The sequence below is a fragment of the Bufo gargarizans genome, chromosome 1 (genome assembly GCF_014858855.1).
Source record: "Bufo gargarizans isolate SCDJY-AF-19 chromosome 1, ASM1485885v1, whole genome shotgun sequence".
NCBI lineage: Eukaryota > Metazoa > Chordata > Amphibia > Anura > Bufonidae > Bufo > Bufo gargarizans.
This window is the reverse complement of record NC_058080.1, coordinates 188805460-188817672: the sequence shown is the minus strand read 5'-3', so window position 1 is coordinate 188817672 and position 12213 is coordinate 188805460. Positions and strand designations below refer to the sequence as shown.

General features: G+C 40.5%; 1 protein-coding gene across 7 annotated transcripts in view; it reads right to left on the bottom strand.

The window, feature by feature from the left end:
• Window positions 1-12213, bottom strand: part of ANAPC10 (anaphase promoting complex subunit 10) — an 86235-nt gene that overhangs the window by 52431 nt on the left and 21591 nt on the right. For all 7 annotated transcript variants that reach the window (XM_044301497.1, XM_044301261.1, XM_044301420.1 and 4 more), the window contains 2 exons: window positions 8871-8961; window positions 5536-5656 (listed from right to left, as the gene is read on the bottom strand). In XM_044301497.1, coding sequence (XP_044157432.1) covers window positions 5536-5656; window positions 8871-8961 — 212 coding nt within the window. The remainder of the gene's footprint in view (window positions 1-5535; window positions 5657-8870; window positions 8962-12213) is intronic.

Below are 12213 nucleotides of genomic sequence, written 5' to 3'. Positions count from 1 at the left end.
CCGTTTTTTTCGTCCGTGGGTCTTCCTTGTTTTTTGGAGGATCCACGGACATGAAAAATGAAAAAAAAATTCTAAGTCAAGTTTGCCATAGAAATGATAGGAAAAAACGGACACGGATCACTGACACGGATGACAATCTTGTGTGCATCCGTGATTTTTCACGGACCCATTGACTTGAATGGGTCCGTGAAAAAAATAGGACAGGTCATATTTTTTTCACGGCCAGGAAACACGGATCACGGATGCGGCTGCCAAACGGTGCATTTTCTGATTTTTTCCACGGACCCATTGAAAGTCAATGGGTCCATGAAAAAAAACGGAAAACGGCACAACGGCCACGGATGCACACAACGGTCGTGTGCATGAGGCCTAAGGCAGTCCTCACCTACCCCAAAGTCTACCATAGTAACTGATCGAAACCCAGCAATTTTGAGCCCCTCCCTCTTTCAACTGTGGCTGCACCCAATTAGTTAAATGACCAGGATCGGAGTTATCGCCAATCCTGGCATGGAGCAGCTCGTGAGCCTGCTCCATACTTCCCTTACATACAAATAACACACAAATAACTCCCCCTAGTAACACCCAGCAGCACCTTTATTGTAGACTGATGACAATTCATTCATAAACTTCTATAAGGAGTAACATAATATACAATTTTGGGTCTCTGGCTTCTCATTCATCTTCTTGTGCTTTCTGTCTAGTAAAAGCTGTACGCTGTGCCCAAGAGGGGGGGGGGTCTCCCGTATATAACGGAAGCTAAGAACTTTCTTCTGAGAGTTTCCAGAATACAAACATCCTTTAGGGCAAAAGCAAACTCCTGGCTACGCAGGGCACTGGAAGCTAGGCATGGATCTGTTTACATAGACTTGAGTAATGCATCTCGAGCAGTCTGGCAGGGACATGAAATAATTCCCTGCTTTCTGGAGCAACCTGTAGCACATTGTGCCTGGCACGCTTATTCTATAATTGTGTAATGATTTCAGGCTTTTCAGGGAAAAAGGGGGAGGTAGAAAAGTTATTATCAGTAACCTAAACATACACACAGACTCTATAACTACAAATAGTCCCCGGCCAGACATCACTCACACAGACGGGCACACAGCTGTGTGTACCCAGCTTCCATTTTAACATTTATTTTTATATTCTGCCTACTCAGGAAGAGTCTACATCTTAAAAGGAAAATGCATATAAAATAAATCCCCTGTGGGCTAGAAATATCATAGAAAATCTATTTCGGTGGAGCCCAGTGAGACATGAGTAAACCGAATGGCTATTACTTTCCTCGTGCCGCAAAAAAAAAAAAAAAAAACTTTTCAGGGCAAAATGGAAACACTTCTCGCCCATCTCTAGTTCTCAAAGCTTTCCATGTTTGTACTTGTTTTAGCAGTGCATAATTACGTGGAAGATGTCCCCCGCTACATTAACATAAAGTACTTCTTGGAGCTCAGTATATGAGAGGTTAATGTGTTTCTTCAAGACGAGGGCTGACTGCTAAGGGGACAATGTTTAGATAGCTGTAGACATATTGACTTTTTCCAAGTTGGAGGTCATCTTAGTGGAGCAGTAAAAACACTATTACACTTGATATTTGAACTTAACACCTTCCTACAAAGTACACAGAGACGAGCATTATGATCCAATTTAGGAAGAAATGGGGAGACTGAAACGAAGTGGGAGTAAGATGGAACAAAAATGAAAACAAAAAAAAAAAAAGTGCAAAAAAAATTGGAGAAAAAAAAAAAAATACACAAAAGCAGTTAAAATACAGCCAATAAAAATAACGGTAGTTTGGATTAAAAACATGTTGTATACTTTTATATCCAGTACTAACTATGACAAACAAAAGTATGTTAAACAAGCACACCACTCAAGTTAGTGATTGGCTGCAGCGGTCAAGACTTATTGATGTGACATCACCACTGCAGTCGAGTAAAACAAAGCCCGGCTGGAAAAACGGGAGCGGTGACATTGCATCCAATCTGTAAATTATGCTTCTTTTATTACTCTACTTCATCCCCACCAATCAGTTAGTTGTGGATAGGGGATAACTTGAAAATAAATTGCCTATCCACAACTAATTCTCCCTGACTATGCCAACCACAGTGCCTCATCACATTGCCAACCACAGTGCCCCCTGACTATGCCAGCCACTATTAGGGACAGCCTTGGTGTCTGAGCTTACTAGGAGGCACTAGGAGTAGTTGGAGTATGGAGTTACTGGTATGGATTTGTCCTGAGCACAGCATGGAGGGCGGGGGCGAGGGGGATACAAAAGGTCCTGGCAGGACAGAGACTGCACACATTTACTCTGCTGTGTGTACTAATGTGTGTGTTATTTGCACACTGAAGGGTCACACTTTACAGAAATATGTAAGATAGGCCAATTCAATGAGCAGATAGCAATGTACAAAGGGCTCAGTACATGCTGTGTCCTCACAAATGCACTGCCCGGACCTGTCAGTCACAGAGCTTAGAGTCTCCTGCTTCTAAAGCTGCATCAGACGCACCAGAAGACGGCAGCATAAGATAGAGGAGGTAAAAATGAGTCTAATAGCCTGAAAAATACGGAATTGTTTGGACAGATTAGACAAATGTGAACTTTTTAGCACAAATCTACAATGAAGGAAAAGACAACACTGCATAGCAAAACCAAAACCTCATCCCAACTGTGGAATGGTGGAGGAAGTATCATGGTTTGGGGCTGCTTTGCTGCCTCAGGGCCTGGATACCTTGTGGTCACTGAGGGAATAATGAAGGCGGGTGTATCAAAACATTTTACAGGAAAATGTAAGGGCAATAGTTCGTGACCTCAAGCTGAAGAGAGAAGCTAAAGATTGCTTGTACCGCTGGCTTATGCAAAGCTTGATGGCTCTAATGTTACAGCAGATACAAAATACAAAAACTGTTGCAAATATTTAGTGATTGAAAGAAATACTGCTAGCAAACCCTAGAGGTTTACAGATTTTGAAGGATTTGTGCCAAGTTTTCAAGTTATAAGTAACTGATCAATTGGTGTTCAAACACTGGGACCCCAAACGATCTTGAGAATGTGGGTCCCATTCCCGCTCTGATGGAAAGGCCGCACATTCCCTCTGCTCCATTTATATGCTATGAGACTGCCGGCGTACAGTGCTTGGCTATTTGCTGCAGCCTCAAAGAATGAAAGGGGCGGCAGGGTGCATGATCAGCTAGTTATCTCTTACCCTGTGGAGAGGAGATAACTTGAAAACTTGGCACGACCCCTTTAGGGGGTTGTGTAGTGGGTTAATACTGATTACCTATGCTCAGGATAGGTCATCGATATTAGATCGGCCGGGGTTAACCTCCTAGCACTCCTGCTGATCAGCACCACTTCCTCTTCAAAATTAACTGTGCATTTTCTCACTTGTGGAGGTGGTTTAGTGTAATTACACTGAGGATAGGTCACCAATGTTAAAGGGGGTTCTCCAGGAATTAAAAAAAATGTCAATACTTAATTATTGTATAATAAATATATTCACAAATACCTTTCATTAGTTATAATGGCTTGTTTTGTCTAGGGAGCAATCATCAGGGGAAACAAAATGGCCACCATCCTATCAGTACACACAAAACTTTTCCTAATCACACAGGAGGACAAGTTACTTCACCACAAAGAGCCATAGTACTGCCTCATCCTCCTCTCTGCTCTGCTTGTCAGGAATCATGATCCTGAATACAGGTGAATCTCTGTGGGAATGGAGATGATTATACATGAGAGGAGGATGAGGCAGCTCTTTAGCTCAGTGTTGTGAAGTAACTTGTCCTCCTGTGTGATCAGGACAGGTTTTGTGTGAACTAATGGGATGGCGGCCATTTTATTTCCCCTGTTGATTGCTCCCGAGACAAAACGAGCCATTAAAACTATTGAAAGGTATTTGAGAATATATGAATAATAAAGAAATATTTAAGTATTTTCATTTTCTTAAACCCCTTTAATCCATTGCATAACTCTTTTAAAAAAGTGCAGGTGAATAAAAAAAAAAAAATTCTTTTCAATATTTTTCCCCATTTGACACATTTAATGTAATAAAAGCATCAATATGCAAACCTGTTTAGTTTAGCAATAAGCCACTATGGTCAGTGAGAATTTTCTTTACACATCACCATTTGTATGACCACTGTAGACCAATTCAAAATCATCTAATGTATAGATAGGAGATTCTTTCCGGTATTCATATGTTGTAGTTGTAATGGCAATACTTATTCAGCTACTTGATGTAAAAGTGCATATGCAATGCATCACTATAAGGATTAAAGGGGCTCTCTAGGACTATTGATGGAATAACCTGTACAGCTTCAGAGGCATTTTTGCATGGTTGCATTTTTTTTTCCATTGGCCTTTATTAAAAATATTGAGCTGTTCTGTCATAAAGGGTTAACTGTTTCCCTAACTGTGTGACTAGTACACACTTTGTGCAGGTCGCCTAATAAACCTCATCTCTAAACTACTGAGGTCATAAACACTTATTTAAGCCACATTCTTATCAGTAAAGATAAGAACTGAGCTATGAGTGTTTAGAAGGTCAAAGAGCAGAGATAAGGAGTCCGTCTGCTCCTGGTCTGACGGAAAAGACAGAAAATCCAAAAGGGTGCTACTAGAGCATGTCAGCTCTGAACAGAAAAAAGGATGCCATATTTTTAATAAAGACCAATTAAAAAGAATTATTTTTAGCTCAAAAGGAGTATAATGCAATCATAAAATAATTGCCCCAAAAAGGTGTACATAGCCTTTAAAAGGAAATGTGTTACCAAACCAGATAGCGACACATCCTTTTTTCCTAACCTGTTCTGATTTTCAGATTTATTTTATTCTAGTTCCTGAACATTATTATAGGAGCAGCCATCTTGCCTTGTCATTTACACAGAATTAAAACAAGAAATTGCTTTACGGCAGCACCATGGTCGATAGACACAATGGACAGGAGGGGACCTCATTGACTTCTATGGGAGAGTTTTCTAGGCATGTTCTGTGACCTGTGCAGAGGTCATTGTGTAAGGAAAGATCAGATAAGCTATCATCTATTGTGAATGGTGGATCCTGTCTTATCTATACACAGAGGTGATAATGTTACAGGCAGGATTAGAATGAGTTAACTGCAATAAAGCGATCAGTACAAACCAAGAAGTGGCGCCAATTATCAGGCTTAGCAACCAATGCGAAAACTGCAGGATTTTATGTTTTTTGTTTAAATATAGATATTGACATGAATAATTAGAAATGATCAAAAATTATTAAAAAATATGTTAAACATAAAAATACTATTTAAAACAATAGGTAATTTTCTGATGGCACATTCCCTTAACTTTTATAACTGTGAGTAATTAACTTGTTGTGGGCTAGGAGACAGAATTCTGACAAATTTTTAGTGGAGTATCCCTTTAATTTTGTAAAAATTACTTTTTGGGAACCAACGTGCACTGTAAGCAGTTACACAATCAAGACAGCATTCAACCCCCTTGAGGTCAACTTGGAAATAGTTAAAGTTTATAAACTTAACAACTTAAAACACCTACCCGAATCTCTTGTAGGTTGTGGAAGTTGTTACCTACTCTGACCGAGATTTTACTTGGTGTGTAGCTCTCATCCGACTTATAATCAGCATAAATACATAAAGCCTTCACGGTAGTCTTGCGTCTGTAAAGCCAGAAAAATAAAGTACATAGTAAAGCGACCACAATGACAGCTCATCAAAATGTTTTTTGTAGCGTAGTAAAACTGTGGGCAATGTGTACTTTTATGCTCTAAATAAACTGTAAAGTCTTGGAACATACTAGTACATATAAACAAGTCCTACTAAACAATGCTGAGCAGGATGTTTCGGAAGTGTGGTAATTAGGAAACCATGGAAGCAAAATACTCAATTCAAGCTTGGGGCGATTTTGCGGATTTAATAAGGACATTCTATGGGTCAACTGCCAATTAGAGCTAGCAATTACCATATATTACGAAACTGCTGGATCCCACTTACAGAATAACCAATTTTTAGACAGGGGGCTTTAATTAAAGGTAATGATAAAACCATATTTTTATGCTGGCAAAACGCTATTTAAGGGCACCAAGGGCCATTGAGATAGAGTAATGTGTTTTTATGATCATAATCTTAGAAAAACTCTCCTTAGGAGACAGGATCTGTGTGCAATTTACATGGTGGTCTTTTGAAACGGCATTTCACTTATTCAAGGTCTGGAGTATAACATGACGATGTGACTTCATTATTTATTCTTCATGGTAACTTATCTTATCTCTGTTTGGCTGATCAGTAGTCCTAAAAACCACATTTATATTACAGTAAAATGTTTACGGATTTGCGTTATGAAAGAACAGGTTGACACAGTGCTAGTCTTCTAATCAAATCTCATCTTACACTACTCCAAAGGAACAACCAAACTTATACGCCTCTCGAGATTTGAAGAGGAATAACCAAAACCATTTGTTACTTCCATATTTAGTGGAGACAGCTTTTAAAGCAGCACTCTGTCAATTTTTTGTTTTGTATTTATGGTGCATCATAGAATAGTGTTCTTGGGTATGTCCTGTGTTTTAGTTCATGTACTAAGCATGGGCTGTCCTCCACCTTGGCCCCTTCCCCTCTGATGTGGTTTGTGACGCAGCCTAAATTTGCAGAGATAAAGGGTGTAGACACACATCACACAGCACCTGACTGGCACCTCCTAACAGCAGGTGATTGACAGCAGTGGCATGGAACTATTGTCCTTTGGTTAGATAAGGGGTATTCCACTCTCCTCTCCTACTTGTACAGTTCTAAAACTCACATGACCTAAACTGCCTCTCAGCTATCTGTGAGTGTGATGTGCTGGGAGTCCACTATTTTCTCTAAGAGATACAGCTTCACACTGCTCTGCCCTACATCCTGCTTGTGATAGGTTTCTCCCCGTCAGCTGTAACATGCAGGCATCAGGTGAAGATGTATTTCACACAATACAGTGGACTATGTACACACAAATAACAGAAACATTAGTGCGAGTTGGGGAAGCTTTACAATTCTGCCGGTAATCATTGTGTGGACTCACTTGTAATATAACTGAACCCCTAGTCCCTTTCATTGGGGAGAAATTAGGGATCGACCGATTATCGGATTTACCGATATTAATCGGCTGATATTCAGGATTTTGACCGCTATCGGTATCGGCATCTATTTTCCTGATATTCCGATAGCTTATGGGGAACACAGATCGCGCTGCTGACAGCACTCTCCGTGTTCCCTCAGCAGCACAGGGAAGAAGGAAGCAGTGTCTCCCTCCCCCCTGTGCTGCTGCAGTTAATGAGAGGAAGGAGGACAAGAGAAGGGGAGGGGCTGTGGCCACTGCGCCACAAATGAAGAGAAATCTCTCATTTATTCAAATTGAACAGGAGGCGGGAGCTGGTTGCAGGATCACATAGCCGGCTCCCGACCTCTATGAGCGGTAGCTGCGATCCGCGGTAGTTAACCCCTCAGGTGCCGTGGATCGCAGCTACCACTCATAGAGGTCGGGAGCCAGCTATGTCATTCTGCAGCCAGCTCCCGCCTCCTGTATATGAATTAATGAGAGATTTCTCTTCATTGGTGGTGCAGTGCGCCCCCCCCCCCCCCAAGCCCCCCAGTATTAATCATTGGTGGCGCAGTGTGCCCCCCCCAAGCCCCCCAGTATTAATCATTGGTGGCGCAGTGCGCCCCCCACCCCAGTATTAAAAACATTGGTGGTGCAGTGCGCCCCCCCCCCCCCCCCCTACCCAGTATTAATCATTGGTGGCAGTGGCCACAGGATCCCCTCCTCCTCCGATCAGAGCCCCAGCAGTGTAATTCTGGGGCTCCGATCGGTTACTATGGCAGCCAGGACGCTCCTGAAGCCCTGGCTGCCATGGTAAGCTCCATGCTGCTGTGTGCACAAAGCACAGAGCAGCAGGGACAGTGTCAGCTCCTATTCACCCTGATGGAGATCTATCAGGGTGAATAGGACAAGGGTTCTAGTCCCTAAGGGGGTTAAAAGTTATATCTATATATAAAAATAAATAAATAAATATTAAGTATAAATGAAAAAGAAAGATTTACAAAAAAAAAAAAAAAATACACATTAACAATAAACATTAATTTTCAGCAGATTTGTGTAGGATTTTTTATATTTTCTTTTCAAAAATGAAAATACCCAGAATATCGGTATAAATTATCGGCTATGGGCCTGAAAGTTCACAAATTATCGGTATCGGCCCTAAAAAATCAATATCGGTCGATTCGTAGTAGAAATAATAAACTCAAACAGCATTCATGCATAGGGGACATACAAATGAAAGGTAGATATTGGAGGGGGGGAGAGGTGTCTGAAAGCCGACAAAGATAATGATGTAACCCTGTAGTTCACAGCAAGTCAGCCACACTGGGGAGACTGACTTCCCACCTACATAGCAAAGCATACTCTACACTAGTAAGTCAGAATGGGTCCCATGACGTGCCCATAATGAATGAGTTAAAAGTGTATAAATACAACTGATAAAATAAACAATTAGAAAAAAAAATTAAAGATTTCAACAATTACAATGCTAGAATATTGCTGGTGAGTTAAGTGGGGTTTAGACGGGCTGATGGAGTGGCCGATTGTCGGGAATAAGTGTTTCTGCCTGACAGTCGTCTGCTCGCTCAGTGAAGGATATCTCCTTCACAGTATGAGGGATCTATAATGTGATGGAAAAATTTATCAAGCCAGCAAAGGACGATTTACTTACTGTAAATAGCTTTTAAGCACATCGAATGGGGGGTATTTTTAGATCCTGTACATATCAATTTTGGAGCAAATGTGTATTTTATATTATTGTTCAAACATCATAAAAAGAATAAATGAAACAGGATATATACCGAAATTGAATGTTCACTAAGTGAGGTTGAGAGCCATCAGATTGCCAGTAGGTTTCAAGATTATCGTCTCGTAACTGATCGACGCCAAAGCCTAAGGAACAGAGGATTAATGAATGAAAATGACAAAACAACCAATCAATCAACGCATCTAAAAAAGTCTTATGGCCGGAGGAGGATAGAAGCAATTATTGGGCATCCATAAGTGAATCTAGTAAATGCATCTTTTACGTGTCACAACATAAAATCAGCAGCACATCATTTTGAGTAAATAGGGATCTGCTACCGGCAAGCAATGAATCTGTACAGGGATGAATGATCACACAGGCAGGTCTTAGTGCAGAAAAGGTGCTGAAAAAGATATTATTATTATTTACATATAGAAACTTGGGTAAACCCTTGAGCTTACCCAATGATGACACAAGGGGTGTATCTCACAATAGCCACTGTAGCTAAACTTTAGTCGGGAATCACAGTTTTGCCATAATGAAGCAGAATTAAAATTAAACACAAAAAAAAAAAAAGCTGAGCAAAATAGAGGTGAGATGTAGGAATAGGACTGGCCTCATGAATACACTGTCCAGTGTAGTATCTGATCGCTGCACTTAGCTTAACCACTTCAGTACCAAACCACTTTTCACCTTAAATCCCAGGACGATTTTTGCAAATCTAACATGTGTCACTTTATGTGGTAATAACTTCCATAATTATAAATTTGAGTCAATATATTTAACCTTTATTCATAAAATAATCCCAAATTTACCAAAAATTTGGAACATTTCTAAATTTGAATTTCTCTACTTTTAAAGACAGATTTCCTTATAAAATAGTCATCAATCAACATTCACCATATGTCTGCTTTATGTTGGCATCATTTTGTAAATGTCATTTTATTTTTTTAGGACGTTAGAAGGCTTTTAGAAGCAGTTTTTCAAATTTTCAAAAAATTTTCAAAAACTATTTTTTAAAGCACCAATTCAGTTAGAAAGTGATTTTTAGGGGCTTACGTAATGGAAACCACCCATAAATGACCCCATTTTAGACTACACCCCTCAAATTATTTAAAACTGATGTTACAAACTTTGTTAACCCTTCAGGTGTTCCACAAGAATTAAAGGAAAATGGAGGTGAAATTTCAAGATTTCACAGTTTTGGTAGATTTTTTTATGTTAATGATTTTTTTCTTGCAACACAGCAAGGGTTAATAGCAAAACAAACATAGCAAAATAAACCTCAATATATATTACTCTGATTCTGCAGTTTACAGAAATACTCCATATGTGGCAGTAAACTGCCCTATGGGCACGTAGCAGTGGTCAGGAGCGCCATATGGATTTTGGAGGCAAATTTTTCTAGAATGGTTTTTAGGCACCATTTTGTATTTGAAGAGACCTTAACGTACCCCTACAGTGGAAACCCTCAAAAAGGGACGACATTTTGGAAACGACACCCCTTAAAGAATATATTAAGGGGGGTACTGAGCACTTTGACCCCCTAAGCGTTTTACAGAATTTGGAAACACTTGGCTTTGAAAATGAAAAGTTTCATTTCTTACAAGAAAATGTTGCTTTAGCCCCCAAATTTTTTATTTTCACAAGGGGTAACAGGAGAAAAAGCACACCATAATTCATTACCCATTTTCTCCTGAATATGCCAACACCCCATATGTGGTGGTAAACTGCTGTGGGGGCTCATGGCAGGACTGTATGGCTTTTGCAGCTCAGATTTTGATTGATAGTTTTTTTTAAACAGCACTTTTATCTGAATACTGTTTTAATGTTATGTAATAAAAATTTTATTATAGCTACTGAGTTATATCTATATAGTGCCACCTTTTGTTTGTTCTTTTTGTAATTTCTCTGTCGAACTCAATGAGGTGGATGCACATGCTCAGTTCTATTCTTCTACTGTCACCAGTTGCAGAAAAAGGACACGCCCACCGAGCTGCAATGGGAGCAATGTATGGGGAGATCACTGGATCCACGTGAGGCACAGGGCTGGTTCTAGCATTGTTAGGCTTCATGCACACAGCCGTTGCCCAGCCGTGCCCATATTGTGGCCCGCAAACAGCAGGTCAGCAAAAAAACTGAAATGGGGCACGGAACCAAACAGATGCAATACGGAGTGCTTCCGTGGGTTCTCTCTCCATGCCTTGTTCTGCTTTTTCATAAGTGTATAAAACATTTATCCAAATATCCTAGTTATAGTGGATTTGATTATATATACCTATAAGAGGCCATATTGGACTTTGTTAATGAGTATCTGTAAAGATGTGGTGTTTTTACTAACAATCAATTAACCGTTGGTGTAGCAGAGGAGAAATTTAGGGAGTGTGAAAAACTCTATTGGTAAGAAGTGTCAGAATTAATCCCTATAGCTTTGATTTAGGTTCCAGAGGTCATGTGTATAGAATATGAGATAAAGCCATATTTGATAATTCTGAGCATAATTAGCTCTTTATATGCCCCCTAGGTCTTATAATAAGTTCCCAATTCATATAAGTATTATCCCTGTGCGCATTGTAAAACGTTAAAAATAATCTTTATAATTACCTGTCCTTTCTGCCCAAGGGGCGTTCTTTGTGCCGCATTTGTGCCCAGCCGCGTCCCAACTGCCGGATCCTTAGACACGCCCATCTTATTAGTATTCACTTCGCTGGGCGGTATTTTACAGTCCCCGACATTCGGAGATCCTGCGCATGCGCCCGGCACCCTCGCTTGGCGGGATCACATTGCGCCAAGTGAATACTAATGAGATGGGCGTGTCTAAGGATCCGGCAGTTGGGACGCGGCTGGGCACAAATGCGGCACAAAGAACGCCCCTTGGGCAGAAAGGACAGGTGATTATAAAGATTATTTTTAACGTTTTACAATGCGCACAGGGATAATGAATATGAATTGGGAACTTATTATAAGACCTAGGGGGGCATATAAAGAGCTAATTATGCTCAGAAGGCCTGTCAGTGTCCCTTTAACCCATAGGCTACTTTCACACTTGCGGCAGTGTGATCTGGTCATCTATTTCGATGTGACAAAGCATTTGTTAGACGGATCCGGATGCGGTTCAGTCTCACAAAATGCATTGCAAGAACGGATCCGTCTCTCCGCTTGTCATGCGGACAGACGGATCCGTCTTGTATTTTTTTTTTCACATTTTTACCGGTCTGCGCAAGCGCAGGCCGGATTCGGCATTCAGGCAAGTCTTCATTTTTTTCCGCCGGAGATAAAACCGTAGCATGCTATGGTTTTATCTTTTGCCTGATCAGTCAAAACGACTGAACTGAAGACATCCTGAACGTATTACTCTCCATTCAGAATGCATGGGGATATGCCTGATCAGTTCTTTT